The 22313-nt window shown below is 39.0% G+C and overlaps 1 protein-coding gene across 6 annotated transcripts in view; it reads right to left on the bottom strand.

Annotated features, from left to right (window-relative positions):
- Positions 1 to 22313, bottom strand: part of MFAP3L (microfibril associated protein 3 like) — a 128812-nt gene that overhangs the window by 63425 nt on the left and 43074 nt on the right. The window contains exon 4 of one of the 6 annotated variants that reach the window (XM_025922288.2): positions 19071 to 21272. The exons of the other annotated variants lie outside the window; for them this stretch is intronic. Coding sequence (XP_025778073.1) covers positions 21240 to 21272 — 33 coding nt within the window. The 3' untranslated portion in view covers positions 19071 to 21239. Of the gene's footprint in view, positions 1 to 19070; positions 21273 to 22313 lie in introns of those variants that run through there. 6 annotated transcript variants of the gene reach the window in all.

Genomic DNA, 22313 nt, shown 5'->3' with positions numbered 1-22313 from the left:
ATATGCTGCCTATAAGAGACTCATTCGAGGCCTAAAGACACCTGCAGATTAAAAGTGAGGGGGTGGAATACACAAAAATAAATTCAGAATACATTAAAGACCTAAAAATCCTAGAAGAGAGCACAGGCAGTAACTTCTTTGACATCAGCCATAGCAACTTCTTTCTAGATATGTCTCCTGAGGCAAGGGTACCAAAGCAAAAATAAACTATGGGAAGGGACTACTTCAAAACAAAAAACTTCTAAAAAAAAAAAGCTGCTGTACAGTGAAGGAAATAATCAACAATACTAAAAGGCAGCCTACAGAATGGTAGAAGATATTTGTAAACAATATATCCAATAAAGGGTTAGTATCAAAAATATATAAAGAACTTATAAAACTCAATACCCCCAAAATGAATAATCCCATTAAAAATGGGCAGGAGATATGAATAGATTTTCTCTAAAGAAGACATACAGATGGCCACAGGCATATGAAAAGATGCTCATCATCACGTACCATAAGGGAAATGCAAATCAAAACTACAATGAGATATTACTTTACACCTGTCGGAATGGCTAAAATCAACAACACAAGAAATAACAGGTGTTGGCGAGAATGTGGAGAAAGGGAAACACTTGTGCACTGTTGGTGGGAATGCAGTCCCTGTGGAAAACAGTATGGAGTCTCCTCAAAAAGTTAAAAATAGAACTACCCTGTAATCCAGCAATCACACTGCTAGGTATTTACACAAGGAATACAAAAACACAAGTTCAAACGGATACATGCACCCCTATGTTTATAGCACCATTATCTACAATAGCCAAATTATGGAAACAGCGCAAGTATCCATTAATTGATAAATAGGTAAAGAAGATGTGGTGTGTGTGTGTGTGTGTGTGTGTGTGTGTATAACTGGAATTTAAATAAAAACATAAAAGAAAATGAGGAGGTAGAGAAACATTTATCATGCAAATGGATGTCAAAAGAAAGCCAGAGTAGCAATACTTATATTGGACAAAACAGACTTTAAAACAAAGACTAATAAGAGCAAAGAAGGCTGTATAATAATAAAGGAGACAATCCTACAAGAAGATATAACAATTGTAAATATTTATGCACCCAACATAGAGGCACCCAAATTCATAAAATGGTTAATAACAAATATAAAGGAAGTAATCAATAATATAATAATAGTTATTATTATATGTGGGGATGTTAACACCCCACTTACATCAATGCACAGATCATCTAAACAGAAAATCAAAAGGAAAACATGGCTTTGAATGACACACTGGACCAGATGGACTTAACAGATATATTTGGAAGATTCCATCCTAAAACAGTGGAATACACATTCTTTTGAAGTGTACATGAACATTCTCCAGAATACATCATATATTATGCCACAGAACTAGTCTCAACAAATTCAAGAAGATCAAAGTAATATCATTCATCTTTTCTGACCACAATGCTAAGAATGTAGAAGTCAACCACAAGAAAAAATCCAGAAAGACCACAAATACATGGAAATTAAATAACATGCTACTAAACAATGAATGGACCAGCCAGGAAATGAAAGAAGAAATAAAAAAGTATATAGAAAGAAATGAAAATGAAAACACAACAGTTCGAAACCTTTTGGCCGTAGCAAAATCAATTCTAAGAGGGAAGTGTATAGCAATACAGATCTACCTCAAGAAACAAACAAAAATCTGAAACAACCTAACCTTACATCTAAAGGATGTAGAAAAAAGAGCAACAAAGCCTAAAACCAGTAGAAGGAAGGAAATAATAAAGATTAGAGTAGAAATAAATGATATAGAAACTAAAAACAAAACAAAACAAAACAATAGAACAGATCAATGAACTAGGAGCTGGTTCTTCTAAAAAATCAATAAAATTCATAAACCTCTAGCTAGACTTATCAGGATAAAAAGAGAAAGGACCCAAATAAATAAAGTCACAACTAAGGAGAAGTAAAAACCAAGATCACAAAAATACAAACAATTATAAGAGAATATTATGAAAAGCTATATGCCAACAAATTGGACAACCTACAAAAATGGATAAATTCCTGGAAACATATAACGTACCAATACTGAAACATGAGGAAATAGAAAATTTGAACAGACCGATAACCAGCAAAATAAAGAATCAGTAATCAAAAACTCCCAACAAAAAAAAAGGAATGGCTCCACAGGTGAATTCTACCAAATATATATATATATATATATATATATATATATATATATATATATGTGTGTGTGTGTGTGTGTGTGTGTATACCAAATATATATATATATCTATACATACATTTTTAAATGTATTTTTTTATTTTGAGAGAGAAGAGAGAGAGAGAGAGAGAGAGAGAGAGAGAGAGAGTGCATGAGTGGGGCGTGGCAGAGAGAAAGGGAGAGAAAGAATCCTAAGCAGGCCCCATGCCATCAGCATTGGGCCTGACATGGGGATTGATCTCAAGAACTGTGAGATCATTACCTAAGCCAAAATCAAGAGTCAGACACTTAACCCACTGAGCCACCCAGGTGCTCCTCTACCAAACATTTGAAGAAGAGTTAAAATTTATTCTTCTCAAACTATTTCAAAAAATAAAGAGGAAGGAAAGCTTCCAAATTCATTTTTTGATGGCAGCATTACCCTGATACCAAAACCAGATAAAGACACAACAACAAAAAAAAAGAGAACTACAGGCTAATATGTCTGTATTAGCTAATACTAATATTAGCTAATATTAGCTAAGGACAGGCTAATATCTCTGATGAACACAGATGCAAAAATCCTCAATAAAATGCTAGCAAACTGAATCCAACAATACATTAAAAAAATAATTCACCATGATAAAGTGGGATTTATTTTTGGGTTGCATGAGTGGTTCAATATTTGCAAATAAAGCAATGTGATACATCGCATTTATAAAGAAAGGATAAAAACCATATGATCATTTCAATAGACACAGAAAAAGCATCTGACAAAGTACAACATTCATTTATGATAAAACCCTCAACAAAATAGGTTTAGAGGGAACATACCTCAACATAATTAAGGCTATATATATATATATATATATATATATATATATATATATGAAAAATATGAAAAACCCATGGCTAACATCATCCTCAATGGGGAAAAACTGAGCCTTTTCCCTAAGGTTAGGAACAAGACAGGAATGTTCACTTTCACCACTTTTATTCAGCACAGTAGTAGAAGTCCTAGCCACAGCAATCAGACAACACAAAGACATAAAAGGAGTCCAAATTGGTAATAAAGAAACAAAACTTTAAGTATTTGCAGATGACATGGTACTATATATAGAAAATCTTAAAGACTCCACTAAAAAACTGCTAGAACTGATAAATGAATTCAGTAAAGTTGCAGGATACAAGATCAATGTACAGAAATCTGTTGCATTTTTATACACCAATAATGAAGCAGCAGAAAGAGAAATTAAGAAACCAATTCCATTTAGAATTGTAACCAAAATAGTAAGATACATGGGAATAAAGCTAACCAAAAAGGTGGAAGACTTGTACTCTGAAAACTGTAAAATACTGGTGACAGAAATTGAAGATGACACAAAGAAATGGAAGGACATTCCATGCTCATGAATTGCAAGACAAATATGTTAAAATGTCTATACTACCCAAAGCAATCTACACAGTTAAGGCAAATCCCTATCAAAATACCAACAGTTTTCAAAGAATTACAACAAACAATCCTAACATTTGTATGGAACCACAAAAGACCCCAAATAGCCAAAGCGATCTTGAAAAAGCAAAGCAAAGTTAGAGGTATCAGAATTCTGGACTTTAATTTATATTACAGAGATGTAGTAATTAAAACAGTATGATAGTGGCACAAAAATATACACACAGTTCAATGGAACAGAATAAAAAATCCAGAAATACACCCACGACTATATGGCCAATTAATCTCCAACAAAGGAGGCAAGAATATCCAATGGGAGGACAGTCTCTTCAACAAATGGTATTGGAGGATAAAAATCCTAGAAAAAGAGCACAGGCAGTAACCTTTTTTTTAAGTTCATTTATTTATTTTGAAGGGCGCCTGGGTGGCTCAGTTGGTTAAGTGTCTGACTTCAGCTCAGGTCATGATCTCGTGGTGTGTGAGTTCGAGCCCTCGTCTGGCTCCGTGCTGACAGCTCAGAGCCTGGAGCCTGCTTCGGATTCTGTGTCTCCCTCTGTCTCTGCCCCTCCCCCGCTTGCACTCTGCCTCTTTCTGTCTCTCAAAACTGAATAAATGTTAAAAAAAATTGTTTATTTATTTAGAGAGCATGAGCAGGATAGGGGCAGAGGGAGAGGGGGAGAGAGAGAATCTCAAGCACTCTCTCCACTATCAGTATGGAGCCTGATGCAGAACTCGAACTCACCTGAGCCAAAACCAAGAATCGGTGTTTAACCGACTGAGCCACTCAGATGCCCCAGGTAGTAACTTTTTTATATCAGCTGTCGCAGCTTTTTTCTAGATAGGTTCCCTGAGGTAAGGGAAACAAAGCCAAAAATAAGCTATTGGAACTACATCAAAATAAAAAGCTTCTGTACAGTAAACAATCAACAATACTAAAAGGCAGCCTACAGAATGGGAGAAGATATCTGTAAACAACATATCCAATAAAGGGTTAGAATAAAAAATATACATAAAAATCTTATAAAACTCAATACCCCCAAAATGAACAATCCAATTAAAAATGGGCAGAAGAGGGGCTCCTGGGTGGCTCAGTCTGGTTAAGCATCCAACTTCAGCTCAGGTCATGATCTTGTGGTTCACAGGTTCAAGCCCCGGGTTGGGCTCTATGCTGACTGCTCAGAGCCTAGGGCCTGCTTTGGATTCTGTGTCTCCCTCTCTCTCTGCCCCTCCTCTCCTCATGCTCTGTCCCTCTCCCTCTCAAAAATAAATAAGCATTTTAAAAAATGGGCGGAAGACATAAATAGACATTTCTCCAAAGAAGACATATAGATGGCCAACAAACATATGAAAAGATGCTGATCATCACATACCATAAGGGAAATGCAAATCAAAATTACAATGAGGTATCACTTTACACCTGTCAGAATGGCTAAAATCAACAACACAAGAAACAACAGGTGTTGGAGAGAATGTGGAGAAAAAGGAACACTTGTGTACTGTTGGTGGGAATGCAAACTGGTACAACCACTGTGGAAAAGTTTGGAGGCTCCTCAAAATTTAAAAACAGAACTACCCTAGGATCCAACAATTGTATTACTGGGTATTTACCCAAAGAATACAAAAACATTAAATCAAAGGGATACATGCAACCCTATGTTTATAGCATCACTATTTACAATAGCCAAGATATTGAAGCAGAATAAGTGTCCACTGATTGATGAATGGATAAAGAAGAGGTAGTATGTATGTGTGTGTGTACACACACACACACTAGAATATTACTCAGCCATAAAAAGAATGAAATATTGCCATTTGCAATGACATGGATGGAGCTAGAGAGTATCATGCTAAGTGAATAAGTCAGTAAGAGCAAGACAAATACCGTATGATTTCACTCATATGTGGAATTTAAGAAACAAAACAAACAAGCAAAGGGGAAAATAAAGAGAGGGAGAGAGACAAACCAAGAAACAAACTCTTAACTATAGAGAACAAACACGGTTATCAGAGGTGGGGTAGGGGGAGATGGGTGAAATAGGTGAAGGGGATTAAGGAGTGCACGTGTCGTGATGAGTACTGGGTGATTAAAATAAAAATTTAAAAAGAGAGGGAGAGACAGAGGGAGATTTGACAGAGGGAGATTGGAGTGATGCACCATAAGCCAAGGATGCCAGTAGCCACCAGAGGCTGAAAGGTACAAGGAACAGATTCTCCCCTAGAATTTCCAGAAGAGGCTGGCCCTGCTTACACCTTGATTTTGACCCAGTGAAATTGACTTCAGACTTCAGGCCTCCAGCAGTGTGAAAGAATGGACACTGGCTTGTATGCATTTTTGAATATTTGTATACAAATTGTTATGTGAGTTCTACTTAGTAGAATTTCTACTGAGTTCATACTTAGGAGTAGAATTGCTTGGTCATGTGGTAAGTGTACAAACTGCTAGACTGTTTTGTGGTTGATTTCAGACTTCTGGTCTCTAGAACTGTGAAAGATAAAATAAATTATTGGTGTTTTAAACACCAAAAAAATGATAAAGCTTTTGAAAGAAAGAAAGAAAGAAAGAAAGAAAGAAAGAAAGAAAGAAAGAAAAAGAAAGTGAGATGCAGAATATTATTTAGTCACAATAAAGAAGGAAATCCTGCCATTTGTGACAACATGGATGAACCTTGAGGGCATGATGCTAAGTGAGGATAAGTCTGACAGAGATACTTTTATTTGCGATCTATAAAAAACAACAACTGTAGAAACAGAACAGATTGTGTAGAAATCTGTAGAAACACCCAACAGATTGGTGGGTGCCAGAGGTGGGAGATATAAGGGTGAAGTTGGACAAAAGGTACAGACTTCTAGTTACAAGATAAATAAGTCCTGTAGATGTAATATACAGCATTGTGTCTACAGTTAGCAATACTTTAGTGTGTATTTGAAAGTGTGCATATAGTCAAGTAGTTGTGAAGGAGTGGTTTTTTGTGCAGCAAAAGATAACCAGAACAATGCACTGCCTCTGTGACTGGGGGTACAGACAGACCCGGCAACTTTGTAGCCCTACAATCACCTGTGCCAGCACAAGCATTATGACAAAACCTTTGCCATTGCTGGCCCTGGAGGAAGAAAGGATGCTTCCACAGGCCACTACCTTCCTATCGGACCTCTAAATATGGTGTGTCTTATTTGTGGAGCCATGTCCTAGCTGCAAAGGAAGCTGGTAGAGTATTTGGCATTTCAGCCTCTAGAGTGAGAGCTACCCTCTGTCTCATGAGGTGGTGGATTCTTCAAACACAAGAAGGGGCGTAGATACTGAGGTGCCTAAAAGAGTGGCAAATGACCACCATGACATGCACGGCCAAAGCCAGAGTGGAAGTAGGCAGAATGAGCTGCTTTCTGCCAGACTCTGCTGACAGCACAGGCTCTGGGCTGCAGAAGGCTGGTACAAAGGAATAGGCCTCTGAGAGGAGGTGCTGTGCTCTACTGGAGGCAACACTTTAGGGTCATTACACTATATCGCTTCATTTTAGTCCTTGGACTTGAAGTTGGTACTGAATGTCCCCATCTTACAGACTCCCTAGATCATATCATTACTGTGATCAAAGTCCTCCAGTGGTATCCCATCTCAAATTAAAGTCACGGATGTTAATTTTGCTGAAAAAAGGCCTAGGAGATTTTGCCTCTCCCTCCCTGTCTTACCTCTTGCCGCTCCCCATCACCAGCTCACACTGGATCCATGCTGTTCCTGGAGCACACTGAGTAAGTACTCTTCTCTCTAGGGATTTTGTACTCATTCTTCCCTCTGCCTAGAAATTTCTTGTTCAGATATCCACTTTGGCTTGTTCTCTCAATTTCCTCAGGGTTCTGCTCAAATATTACCCTATTATTGAGACCTTCACATAAAGACCACTATATACGGATGAGGGACCTGTCCCCACCTACCACATTTCATTTTCTCTTTACCCTACATTATTTTTTGCCTTAGCAATAAATAAATAAATATTCTAAGAGCTGGGACTTTGCCTTGCAGCACTTCTAACACCCAGAATAGTGCCTAGCATGTACACTACTAGGCATTTGATAACACTTGTGAAATGAATGATCATGGTCATCATGATTATCACCATTATTCTGTGGTATCATATTTTGATTTGGGTATATTGATATGTAGTCTTCATAGTGATGTATGAATAGAGGAGAATGGAGAACAGTAAGGCCAACAAATAGGCCAGGGTGTCCTTGATCACCTGGCTGTGGTAGCATTTGCATATGAACCATTGAGTTGATACAAAGCTGTCTATTAACTTGCTGGTAAGGATAAGTGGTGTCCAGTCAGTTGGATTTAGAGACTTAGGCATGAATTTTTCAAGGCTTTCATATTGTCTCATGGTGGCAAATGCACAGATCTATCAAATTGACATGCTAAAAGTACCATGTGCATTGACATGAAGATACCAAGATCTCAGCTGTGTTTGCAGTATTTATCTAACTCAAACCTTTGACATGTATCAGCCATCCCTAATCAAGTAAGAAAATTCTCAGAGGCACAACAAATGGAAATGAAAATTGGATTCATGGGTAAATACTTTCATGAATCTGAGATGGACGCGTTTAAACAACCCAAGACAGTCTAATTCATCGGCATGCTTTCATCAAGTGAGTGTAAATGGAATGTCACAGGAGATAGGACCAGTAGTTCTTTGGGCTGCAGAACTTGTATTTCTATTCTAAACCACACTATAATGATCATTAGTCATTCATGATAGAAATCAATGATTCCACTTTTCTGACAGTGTTTGTTCACTGTTCCCAGGAACTGCCTTCTCTCTTCTCTCAAGAGGGCATTTAGAATTTGAAGCTCTTTCCCTTGGCTTGTTTATTGTGTACTGTTCATTTGCAGAGTGGCCGCAGTATCCCGTGCCAGTTTGGCAGCGTGAGGAGGGTTTGCTCTCACATTCTCCCAAGAATCAGCGCTAGCTCTCTGGTGACTTTGAATTCCGTTCCAAACGTTGGCCGTGGCTGGAGAGGCCAAGAACTTTATTCCAATCAGTTCTAGTTTCTATGGCTACGAAAGTCCCTGAAAGAGTGACAGAAAATAAGGGCAGATTGTTCTCAATTTCTGAATTCACTGATATGTTAAAAAAAAAAATCCACCCTCTGAATCCATTCTCAAGTTGATTATTCTCTTTCTCTTTCCCCTCCCTTGTCCTCTTTCTCTCTCTTTTCTGCTGTCAGGATTATGACAAATTCCACTGGTTGTCACCCACTACCATTCATCTGTCTGTCTTCCTTTTTAATAGAACCCTGATTTTGCTCACCCCTCTTCACCCCTCTTCATAGTTGTGGATTTCAGGGGGAGATTGGCCCTGTAGACAGGGTATGTATTATGGTTGTTATAAACCACAGCCGGATTTAGGGATGGGCATTTCACTCAGTCCTAGGCAATGAGGTGTGAGAGGAAGTTTGCTGGGTGCACTTAATAAGGAAGATTTTCCTTCCTTAAAACAAAACAAATAAACTAACAGGAATCTGAAGAAATGGCCCTTTCTTATTTCCTGTTTCCAAACAGCAAGTACGAACAGACCATGTCTGTAGTTGCTTTTGCTATGTGGGTACTATGAGGGAACCCAGATAAAGGACTATGGAGAAAATGGTACTGCTGAAGCCTGGAGAAATCTTAGTACTCAATTATGCTGATGATTTAATCAATCTGGGACACTCTCCAGAGTTCTTGTAATTTGAGATTAAAAAAAAATTCCTAATGCTGGCTAAATCATTTGGAGTTGGGCTTTCTCCTATGGCAGCCAAAAGCATCTTAACTGAGCCATGTCACTTCTGGTTGTTTGCTCAACATGTCTTTATAATTCTCCTCTCTTCACTCTTTTGGGGACTAATGAACAACAATAAGACTTTCTAGTATTTAATAAGTCAAGATATTAAATACGATAAGTTTGTATTTTCAACAGAGGACAGATTATTGTTTCTGTTCTTCGAGTGCTACAAAATTCAGTGTATTTTATTTTCGATATACAAAATGCCACTGCATATTCTCCTATCACAGCAGGCTCTTAAAGTCGTACTATGTGAAGGAGTCCTGTTACCTGTGGGAGAGTCTGTGTTGGGTGAATAGAGGCCTCAGTTCTTGAGTTCCCCACAAAAGATTTATGTTCAAATAAAGGCAAGAAGAAGGAAGGTAGCAAGCATAAAGCAGTTTATTAAAGACGTACACTCTAAAGAAGGGAGAGCAGGCAGGCCTAGAGGTGGTAACTGCCCTGAGGCCACAGAGGTCTTTTCTTTTTGTGTGAGCAGGGTCTTGAGTCAGGGACAGGGATGGTCTCTAATGGAGGCTGCTTCCAATCTTTTGGGGGACTCCTCCCACAGGTCAGGAGAGGGAGTTTTTGACTCTACAAGGTTTGTACTGAAACTGTCATGGCAGCCTTCCCCCACGGGAGTGGGGGCTAAAATCACAATGCAAATGTATTATAATGAGTCTACAGGTTACCCAGGGGCAGAGGTGGAAGAGGAGAGCATATCCTCTGAACCTGGGGCTCTTGGTCTGTTAGCCTCAGAGTCTTGGAAGCCATAAGGCCAGGATGTTGAGGGGCTTGGAAGCCACAAAGTGAGGATGTTGTGTCTCCTGGCTTCTAATGTGTCACCTATTTATCACTGCCTTTGCCCCTGGCTCATGTCTAACTAACTGCCTACTCTTTTAGTCCAAGGACAAGAAGATATTTAATAATTCCAAATGTATTGAGGGAAAACATTTCTGTCAAATTACATGTTTATATGCTTCTATATGTCAATTTTAAGGAGCTAAAAAGGATTTTTTTAAATCACATTAATAATTTTAATTGTTCCAAATGTTCTGTTTTCTTAATGTTCTCCTCCCTATTTCTGCTAATGGCACTATAATTCTCTTAGTCATCCAGGCTTAAAACCTCCAATTTATTTTTGGCTCCTCCTACTCTCTTACTCCAGAAACAACTGTTGCCAAGCCCTCAATAATGCCATCTTAGAAATAAGATTACATCCCTTCCGTGTGCTCTACTTTCACTGCCACTAACCTAGTTCACCAAAAGCCTTCTGAACTGCTTTGCAGAAAGCCTCCATGTTCTCTCCATTCTTCTTTCTAAAGCAGAGATCTGTCATGCGTACTCTGTCCTTAGTGTGTCTAGATTGCCCCAGGAAAAAGCCTGAGCACTATATGCTGGCATTCACGGTCCGAAGAGCTGACTCCAACTGACCTCTCCACCTTCCTCCTCACCACTGTCCTCTTAAGATTCCATGTGCTAGACCAAGAGAAGGTCCTTTATTGCCCTTTATTGCTTTGACCCCTCATCTCACATTGAGTTTCTTATCTTCATCTGTTCAAATCCTAACTACCCTTCAGAGAATCTGAAATCACCTTTTTCTGTACAAAGATCTCCTGATTTCTCCCAGTCAAAACTGTTATGCTCATCATCCCCTGGATTTTACTGGGATTTCATCTCTCTGTTAATGAAGGCATTTATTACCTTTAACCATCTATCATAGTTATTTACTACATATATTACGTGCTTTCTAAAAAGATGAAGTTCTTGAGGATGGAACTGGATCTTGTTCATTTTTGTGTTCATCTTGGAGCCTAGTATTGCCTTGATTGTAACAAATATCCAATAAATAGTACTGAATTACTAAATAGTAACTGGCTTTCTGTTCAATCTTGTTCTTAATCACCATCTGATCAATTAAAATGTAATAAAATTTTAGAAAAAAGGGAAATTGCTTGGTTTAGTCAGTTGGTCATGAATCATATGAAGGAGAATTCTTTTAAATGTTTTTAATGTTTATTTATTTTTGAGAGAGAGAAAGAAAGAGAGAGAGAGAGCGAGGGAGGGGCAGAGAGAAGGAGACACAGAATCTGAAACAGGCCCCAGGCTCCCAGCTGTCAGCACAGAGCCTGACATGGGACTCGAACCCACGGACTGTGAGATCATGACCTGAGCCGAAGCCAGACACTCAGCCTACTGAGCCACCCAGGTGCCCCTGACATGAGGGAGAATTCTTTAAGAGGTAATAAATTCAGAATTATATTAACTACAACCAACATAGATAACTTAGTTTTCCATTTCAGAGATATTCTTAATCTGGAAGACAGTTTGAATAACACATAGGCTTCAGCATTATTCTCCAAATTTATAAGTACTTTTTGGTCTTTCATCTGAAGATTATTTTTTGAATTTTACAAAAGAATGGTTTTGTTTTACTGGAAAACACCACTTTTCAAGGAGTCAAGAGCCTCATGCATCAATATCAGTATGAAGGATACTTTTATTTAAAAAATACCTAGTTCTTCCCTAGGCAGACTTTTCTGCTTATCAGGGTTAGTGTGCTGCAGTTCACTGGTAGGTATCATGATGAGATGCATAATTACCTAGTCAACAATGAACACAAGGGGGTTCTATTGAATTTCTGGAATCTAATCTGCTGGTCTGCAGAAAAACAATGCAATGCATACCCATACGTGGGGGGGGGGGGGAGGGGTTCTGAGAAATACTTAGGATTATTCTCTACACATTCTCACCCTTAATTTTTTTCTGTGCTTTAGCTTAAATTTAATACACAGTGTAAAATAGAAGTAGATCTAGAGGCTATTAGATCGGAAAAACTATGGTGAATGCACCCTATTCATTTTCATGAATGTATTGCTTATTGGGTAAGAAGATAATGTAACCCAATGCCAGTAGGATTTGTTCTGACTCAGTTTAAGGACAGATCACAAAGTAAGCACTTGATAATTGCTGAAATTAAATTCCTGAGTATTTAGCAAGAACAATTAAGATTTTATTTGTATAATAGTCTCATAACAGTACACACCAACTGGGCCTAACTTCAATCCATAGCTGGATCTAATGGTTCCTTTATCAAGTGGTGATAAAGAGGTCAAGTGGAGCTCAGAGAAACACAGCAAATAAGTAGACAGAAGTGATTTACAAAGAGGGTTCAAAAGGATTTCTACTGTGTCATTAAATAATACCTAGGGTCCAGCCTCTCGTGACTCTGCAAATGCTAGAAAAGAGGATTTACAGTGAGACTGGGCAGACTGATGTTACATAAGAAGGCAATAGCTGAGCCACCCTGCCAGATGCCAGGTCAGTGGAGCACTCTGGGATCCTGGAACTTTCTCAGATTCACACAGCAGTGATTATGGATCTAGGCCATTCAGGGGAGCGTGAAGAGTGGCTGCAAATGGACTCTAGCAGAAATGTTTGGAATCTGGCCCTGAATTCAGCCTTCACTACTGCCCCTAGAATGTTATTAAACTTCAGGATGGAGGGTAGTATTAGCACCAAGACGAAGAACTGGATGATTTGGTTATGAGTGTGTTTCTGTCTGGATGGGGTGTCATGGAAGATGTGACAGGGGATAGGTAGATTTTCATGGTGGCATTTATCAGTCCCACTACTGCAAGATCACATGTGTGTTGTATTGTGGTGTGGTTCTGCCATTATAAGACCTATCCTTTTGATTATCTATGGTTACTGTTTCTGAAAATGACCAGAATGGCTCAGATCTCTGTTGGCACTGTTTTGTCTTCCTTGCTTGCCTCTGGTCGCCAATAGGGTGCTGGGTTGTATGTACATGTGTGTGTGTCCACATGAACACAGGTGCAGGTGTGATGGGGAAGTGGGGTACACAGGTACATAAGCAGTTTATCACATAGGGAAGCGGTTCAGGGCCTAATAACTCAAGGCCTCTTAGACAAGTTTGCTGAGTGTCCCAGAGAACAAGGATGAACAATGATGATAATGTTCTGAAGCTGGTAACAATGTTCATGGTGTGGGTCAGTGGAGGGTAGGCTCAAGAAGGAGAGAATGAGAATCAGTTTGTAAGGTCCAGGGATGAGGACACTAAGGAGGAAGTCAGGCCGGTGGAGATAAATGAAGCCTAATCAAATAGGAAGTTTGGAAAGAGAGGTGGAATTAAGGAAATATGCAGGCTTATCTTTCAAAGGCCTTTGTAAAATATGGAGGAAAAGTTAACTCATAGCAATGAAAGCAATTAATGTTTGGGCATTTTTGTGTCTTAGTGGATACATACGGTGACCAAGAATGGGTGGAGGGGCCAGAGATAATTAAGGCATAAATATGAATAAATGCTAGTATCTCTCGGTTATTCAGTAGTTGCCTGCGTAAATTTGAGCACCACACGGCCTGTGAAGCAGCTGGCTAACTTCAAATAGGAGGAAAACAAAAGTGTCCATTGCCCACTGGGGCTGAGGCCAGAGCTGGGTAACTGGTCCAACTTGCCACGTAAGAAGACCAAGATGAAGGGGCATGCAAAGCTAAGGGGAGATTGGGTTTCTCTGAGGAAAGAGGAGGTAGGGGAAGAAGTGGTGACTGAGAAGATGAAGCAGCAGCAAGCTGCAGAAGGCCTCCATCTCCCCATGAATGGTGTGAGTGAACGGTGGCCCTTCACAAGCATAGGCACTGGCTGTGTAAGGAGAAATGCGCACGAGCAGCAGCAGAATGTGCAGGCTCACTATTTTGCAGTCAGTATATGTATAAGCTGGTGTGGTGTGCCGGTTATGTTTATAACCTCCGCCCTCTCAATCTTGAAATAATTCCCTCACTTAATGAGTCCCATTTTCCTGCTTCTACAATGAGGTCAATGTGCGGTGTCACCCTGTTTGTGCCTTGAGAGCAAATCAGGGAAGATAAGGACCTGATCATGTAGGAAAGGAAAATTGAAACTCAGCAGCTGTTTGGGGTTACATTTCCATCAGAGCTAGTCTGCCTTGGTGAAGATTTACTGAGGGGGTAGCGCAAGCTCCAGGAACTGGATTCTCTAATCCTATTTTTCACTAGAGTTTTGGTTTCTTTTGAGGTGAAAGAAACCTAGAACAAAACCAATGCGATCTGAACGGTTAATGTATTAACCTATAACAGGGATGCATTGACTGTCCCCACCAATATCTTCACTGCAGAAAAGGCATGGTTTTATTCTGTTCCATCTTTCAGTGACTGTAAAGTTCTTGTGGAGAACATGACATGTAATGACATAGAAGTAATTTCAATGTCACAATTCATTTCTCTTGAACTCACTGCAGATTTTAATTGTGGAAAATTGTCTCACCACGACACCAGTAGAGTGGACAAAAGACTTTTAAATAACTCTTTTAAATATGAGGTTAAAGTGTGAGAGAGAAGAAAATGGGAAGACATTTAAAGTTATATTCTATTCATGAGAAAAGAAATCTACCCAGAAAAACCATCCTGAGAACAGGGGAGTCTGTACAAGTAGGTTTTAGGTTCAAAGAGATTCTTCAAAATGCACTTTTTGCCCTTCATGAGGCCCTATAAATGAAGATAGTTATTCCAATCCCAATAAACCCTAATTAGCTAGAAGACATATTAGTTTTTACTTAATTAACGTTTACTAAACATCAGTAATCCTTAAGGTTCTATAGGAAGCACTGTGGCAATATGGGTGCAGGTCCTGTTTGTATAGCATTCACAGTCTAGTAGCTAAAGAATTTAGTATAGTCTTGGGAAAATTACTTCACTTTTTTTGTTTTTTAGAACATGGTATCATCTATTAGGCTAACCTGCCTGTAAGATGGAGGAAGAGTATGTATTGTTATGGAGGGGAAACCAAAGAAAAGTCATAAGGGATTTACCCTGCTTTATCTAACTATTTTAATAATAATATAAAAAGAAAAGACAGGAAATGTTACATCCCACTGTTTTTTAAGGACTAGAAACAATTTTGTTAAGACTGTGAAATACAGCATGTGCACAGAAAAAGAGCAAAACTTAGAACAGAATAAAATTGAGCATTATAGTCAGAGTATGGCATGTAGATTTTGTGTTTAATCCTGAGGTTTGAGTGGAAAATACAGAATAGTAATGTTACTGCTATGGCAATTGTAAAGAACATTTTTGAACTTTGATTGAAATAAAGCATCCTAATTAATACATCATGCTGAAAATAAACAAGTATTTGAAAGATGCTTTAATGTTGCTACTCAACTGAAAGCCTGCCCTCCACTACCACTGGGAATAATTTTTTAGAAATGATTTAATAAGTTGATTTTTAAAACAGGACACTGCTGGGATACCTGGGTGGCTCAGTTGGTTAAATGTCCAAGTTCAGCTCAGGTCATGATCTCAGATCATGATCTCACGGTTTGTTCATTTGAGCCCCACATCAGGCTCCGTGCTGACAGCTCAGAGCCTGGAGCCTGCTCAGATTCTGTGTCTCCCTCTCTCTCTGCCCCTCCCCAGCTCATGTTCTGTTTCTCAAAAATAAGTAAACATTAAAAAATTTTTCTTTTAAAACAGGAAACTGATGATTAGCTTAGAACTCAATGCTTTAAGCACTGAAGCTCATGTCATTGAGGAGACAACAAGGATTAAAACTGAAGGGATTTTTTTTTTTTTACTAGAAATTAGATGAATATAATTTTATATGATTTTAATGACTGATTTGTGTAAGCTAATGCATATACTATTTTCCATATTTTAAAAATTCACTGATGATCTGGGCATGGCTAATCTTGGGTAACAGTGTGAAATAAATTCTTTCTTTTTTTTTTTTTTTTTTAGTTTTCTCATATTTCCCTTATGCAACTCCTCTTATGCTTCTAAGATGTCAGCATGCAGCTTTTTGGCTTCTCTGGCCCTCCATCCAGGGAGGATGCCCTTCTGGAAGTCTCCTTGGAGACAAATCATTCTTTTCTTCTACCCTTTCAACACTCCTTGCCCCTTCGGTGCTCAGATTTCATCTGGTTGTTGGGTAGAGTCATAGGATTAAACCAATTCCTACTCTGTATCACGATGCCTGACAGAGGCTTAAGGTGATTACTAGGGTCTAGGGTATTTGTGTAATAAGAGAAAAATGGTACTCTGAAAGAATGAATTTTTCATGATGCCATTTCAGCGGCTTTGAGTGAGGACCTTTCAAGACTCAAGTGACCCTGCTCCAGAGTCTGTCTCCTGCACATTCCCTTGAGTTGGGTGGGCAGAGGATCTTCTCCCTCAACAGTATGGCCCATGGTCTTAATCTCAATATTTGAGATGTCACTGGCATTATTAGGGTTTTACTATGGCCCTTGATGCTTAATATAACATCAGAATCAATATTATGGCCTAGGTGCTCGGCATTTAAATTCTAAGTCCTGTCCTGTCCAAGAGGGAAGGATACAAGGCTGACAAGATTGCCAGTATCACAGAGGTTGTTTGAATCTTTACTCTTGATTTTCCTTCTACCTCCCTTAGTTTGGGGATTTCTTGGGTGGTGGTGAGTACCAGACATTTTAGATACTGGAGGGACTACTTTTTCTTCCCTTGAGACTTGTTTTAAAGTTTATTTATTTATTTTGAGAGAGAGACAGCACAAACAGGGAAGGCGCAGTGAGAGAGGGAAAGAGAGAGAAGCCCAAGCAGACTCTGTGCTGCCAACACAGAGCCCGTCGTGGGGCTCAATCCCCTGAAACGGTGAGATCATGACCTGAATCAAAACCAAGAGTCAGATGCTCAACTGACTGAGCCACCCAGGCACCGCTTCCCTTGAGATTTTAAAGACATGGAAAAACCATGCCCTTGTTCTATGTTCAGTGTCTTTTGGTTGCAAGAATAGTTTAGGGTGCCAGTGGGATGTTCAAGAGCTCCCCCACAAAGATACTGTGACCTATTGGTACTTCAGATCCCATACTTCTCAAGTGTTTTCTAGAATTTCAAATATATGGCTGTGCTCTTCCTTCATGTTTCAGAAGCCATCTCTCTGTCTTCATTGTGTCCTTTCAAGAGGGACAGGAAACCAGATAGGAAGTAACTGACAGATTTGAACATAGTTCTATGGAAAAAACACACTTATTAGAATTAGTTCCAGACACGTTTCAGTTATCTGAGTTTATGGATTAAAAAAAAAATGTGTTCTGGGGCGGGACAGGAGCAGATGTGGTTGTAAGAAAGCAACGTGAGTGATCCTTGTGGTAATGGCATTGCTCTGTATCTTGGCTGTGGTGGTAGATACACAAAATACATACATGCAAATGAGTACATGTAAACCTGGGGAAATCTGATGAAGATCAATGTTGCTACCCTTGATGTGACAGTGTGCTATACAGTTTTGTGAAATGTGACCATTGAGGGGAACTGGGTAAAGGGTACCTGGGATCTCTCCGTATTGTTTCATACAACTGTAAGTGAATCTACAATTTTATATCAAAATAAAGTCTAAGGAAAATGTGTTTCATGTTCTAGACTCAGAGTATTTTGAAAGATAAAATCCATACATGCAACATAAAAGCACACACACATGTTCACAAAGAATAGTCAAGGTTCAGTCGCCCCCACGCCCCCACTCAGTGGATACAGACAGTTTTGCTATCATTTGGAGACAATTTTGTGTTTAGGCAAAGGACTGAATCTAAATTTGATGTCATAAGGCATAGCCATTCTCTTTAGATCTCATATAAAGAGGACAAGTGTGACTATATTATGATTTTCCTATCCTGGTGAATGTAAATGTTTAATAAAGAAGGAAAATAATCTGAAGGTTCATAATTCTATATTTGCATTGATTTTTATATTGAAGTGTTGAAAAAAATCTTATAAGGAAAATGTTTAAAAAGGCAGTCCAAATCCATATGTAAGGACTTGGAAGAATTGAGTTGCATGTTTTAGGTATTCTTACATTGTTTTACACTATTCATCCTTTCCTGGTCCACTTGGGCTGCTGTGACAAAAATACCATAGACTGGGTGGCTTAAACAACAAAGATTTAGTTCTTTTTTTTTTAATTTATTTTTTATTTTTTAAATTTCTATTGAGAACAGAGAGAGGCTGGAGGAGTAGAGTGAGGGAGACAGAGGATCTGAAGTAGGCTCTGCATTGACAGCAGAGACCCTGATGTGGGGCTTGAACTCACGAACCCTGAGATCATAACCTGAGCCACCCAGGCGCCCCTAAAGATTTAGTTCTTAATGTTCTGGAGGCTGGAAGTCCAAGATTAAGGGAGGGGAAGATCAGTGTCTGGTGGGAGTCTGCATTCTGGTTCATAGACAGCTGTCCTCTTGCTGTGTCCTTCCATGGCAGAAGGGATGAGGGAGTTCTGTGGAGCTTTTTTTTTTTTTTTTTTGTGAGAGCACAAGTGGGGACGGAGCAGAGAGAGAGAGAGACAGATGATCTGAAGTGGGCTCTGTGCTGACACCAGCAAGCCTGATGGTGGGGCTTGAACTCACAACCCGTGAGATCATGACCCGAGCCAAAGTCAGACGCTCAAATGACTAAGCCACCCAGGTGCTCCTATGGGGTCTTTTTTATAAGGGCACCAATGCCATTCATAAGAGTGTCATGCTTCATGACCTAATCCCCTACCAAAGGCCCCACCTCCAAAAACCATCACATTGGGGATTAGGATTTCAACACAGGAATTTTGGATGGACACAAATATTCAGTCTGTTGGAAGCATAGCATATTAATGTTTTATTCTTGTGTTATAAACAGAATGTCTTCCATTTTTTTGCTTCAGATTAAGAAAAGCACTTATAGATCATCCAGCTTTCTGCTTTTTTAATCACACTGTAAATCTATCATTGACTCCAAATGATTGGGAGTAAACTGTCTGATTAATAAAGTAGTCTCATTATCCAGAGTTAGTGAGCTTGTATGAAACATAGCAATTTCCAATTTCAAAGGACTCACAGACAGTAAAGTGTATTTAACTCAGTCATCTACAACTCATTGTGGAATGAATAGTTAACATGATAAAAGAATAATACATATATATTTTTAATTTGGGGTTAAACTTTTTTTTTCAAGATCTGGCAGGGTTTCAGAAGTATCATCAATCACAGTAATTATTGTGATGACCAAAAAATTAGGAACATTATAATCAGCATATTAAAAAAATTAATGATCACAGATGCTCCACATCAGCTGTCATTTTTCGTATTTCCTACAAATAGAATGTATTTAAATCCTCTGCAATTTTTGAAGGTGTTAACACTTTCAAATCTCTGCTTCAGATGAAGACATTTCTACAAATACGATGCCAAGTCATAATTTGTGTAATGTTTCAGTTTTAAAATAATTTCAAACATAACCGGCATTGAAATTTACTTCTTTTATGTTAAACTGATAAGTGTCTACTTCATGGTAGATGCTTTTTTTCATGGACTCTATTTGTTCTGTAATACAGCATTTTACTTCAAGCATAGTAACTTCGTCCTCTGGCAGAACAGCTGAGGTAATGCCAACAGGGAGGAGCGTGGGAAACATCACCCAACAATAGGGACCCTCTGTAGAGCTAAGACAGAGAGTCCTACCTCTTTGTCCAGACACACTTGTCATTTTTGCCTTTGGTGTAAAAACCTTGATGGTTAGAATTAGGAATCTTCTTGGGGCACGTGGGTGGCTCAGTTGGTTAAGTGTTCAACTCTTGGTTTCGGCTCAGGTCATGATCTCACAGTTTCATGGGTTCGAGACTGGCATCTGGCTCTGTGCTGACAGCACAGAGCCTGCTTGGTATTCTCTCTCTCTTTTCTCTCTCTCTGCCCCTCCCCCACTCTCGCGGTCTCTGTGTCTCTCAAATAAACTTAAAAATAAATAAATAAAATCCTAGTTAAAAAAAAAAAGGACTTTTCTTAAAGCTTTGGGGAACTTTGTTCACCTTGCCATATGCCTAAGTGGAAGAAGTGTGTGACATCAGTAGACATAATAATCAGACCTAAAACCAGAGGTGCCAATCGCTTCAGGGGTCTCTATTAACACATCAGCTTCATAGGAATCATGGAGAACTTCAGGAAGTAGATGTTATAGAGCATCTGCATTGAACAAAAAGTCCTCTAATTTTGCTAGAGTGATTTTTTTTTTTTTTTGCATAATTTACTGGGACTCCTATTCCATAATGAATCTTAAAACATGAATAATTGTAAGAAAACCCACTCCACTGGTAGAGATTTGCTTTTTGAAAATAACGTATATATACACTTCTTTCAGTTGTTCTAATAGTCTTTCAAAAGTATACTAATATAATGAGGCAATTCATCTGCTGGTTGATTTGCTTTTTTTCTCACTGCCGAACCACCCTTTATTCAGTGAGCTGTAGCCTTAGGACATCTCAGGGGCTGGGAAGGCGAGCGCACCTGATTCACCTGAAATCTGCCTCTAACACCCCCCCACTGGCAGAAGCCATTCACTCAAAAGGGTGTGTGCCACATGGCATGTTAATTAGCCATATCAGGAGCATCCCGCATTTTTGCAATCCTTTTATATGAATACATTTACAATTTTAGTTTTGTGTTGACACTAAAAAGACAATTTTATTGTGGCAGGACTAACTCACACTTTTGGCTTCAGGGAGCTCAAGGACCAGTGTGGTAGCACTTTTAAAATTCTTGCCTCAGTGCTTAAGACCCAGCCACGATGGAATATGCTGCTACATAAGGAACGAGTTCCCTGTTTGTCAGAGATTTTCAAGCAGAGCTGAACTACTACATGTAGGCACATTGTAGAAGATATGTAAATTAGATTAACTTCACATTGATTTTCCAACTCTGTGACTGTAGGCTTCTTTGAAAATCATGCAGATTAATATTAATCCGTATACAGCTCTTTTGATTAAGGCCCATGCAGAACATGGCATTCCAAAACCTGCAAAAAAAAATTTAGCAACTATTTGTTCTGGGTCTGAAAATAGGCGTCAGTCAAAATTACCTGGTTAGCATGAAACTTTCCTATTTTCTCTTTCATAATGATATGATTGTTAATTTTTCCATTAATGCCAGCATAATACTCAGTCTGGTTTTTTGTTTTTTGTTTTGCTTGGGAGAACCTGTGGATGTTAAGTTACATGTATAATTTATTGGAAAACTCAGTTATTTTGTCTCTTTAGTCTGCAGTAAATTAGTTTCTGCCCTTTTTGTCTTGCTTTCCTATTTGGTAGTCCCATCTGGTTTTGCTTACGTGTCCCATATCTCATCTGAGAGGAATTCAGTTTTTGAAGCTGATTGTCAAAGGGACCTACTTAGCATTTTTTGAATTTGGCCTGGATTTGGTATTGTCTACGCAGATCTGTTACTTATACCTTCTGTGGAATGTTCTGGGTATGTGAGTTTCCTGGTTTTTTTGGATTTTCCAGAGTATGCTTTATATTACATGTTAAAAATCATTTCCTGAAACAGATAAAAATACATTGCTGTAAAGTTTGTTAGGATGGAGTTAAGGTTTCTGAATTTGGATAAAGTTTGTAGTTAAAAAAAAAATTATTTGCGGGGCACCTGGGTGGCTCAGTCAGTTAAACGTCCGACTTCAACTCAGGTCACGATCTCGCGGTCCGTGAGTTCGAGCCCCGCCTCAGGCTCTGGGCTGATGGCTCAGAGCCTGGAGCCTGCTTCCGATTCTGTGTCTCCCCTCTCTCTGCCCCTCCCCCGTTCATGCTCTGTCTCTCTCTGTCTCAAGAATGAATAGACGTTAAAAAAAAAAAATTATTTGATTTTTCCTTTTCTCCCAAGATACGTCATGGATGCAAAAGGTAGGGAAAAGAATTGGTTGGGAATGCAAGCTGGTGCAGCCACTCTGGAAAACAGTATGGAGGTTCCTCAAAAAACTAAAAATAGAACTACCCAACAACCCAGCAATTGCACTACTAGGCATTTATCCAAGGGACACAGGTGTGCTGTTTCTTAGGGACAC

Source organism: Puma concolor, chromosome B1, assembly GCF_028749965.1.
Source record: "Puma concolor isolate L17-30 chromosome B1, mPumCon1.1.hap2, whole genome shotgun sequence".
NCBI classification, from domain to species: Eukaryota; Metazoa; Chordata; class Mammalia; order Carnivora; family Felidae; genus Puma; species Puma concolor.
Note: the sequence above shows the minus strand (reverse complement) of the source record. Positions and strands in the feature narration are given on the sequence as shown.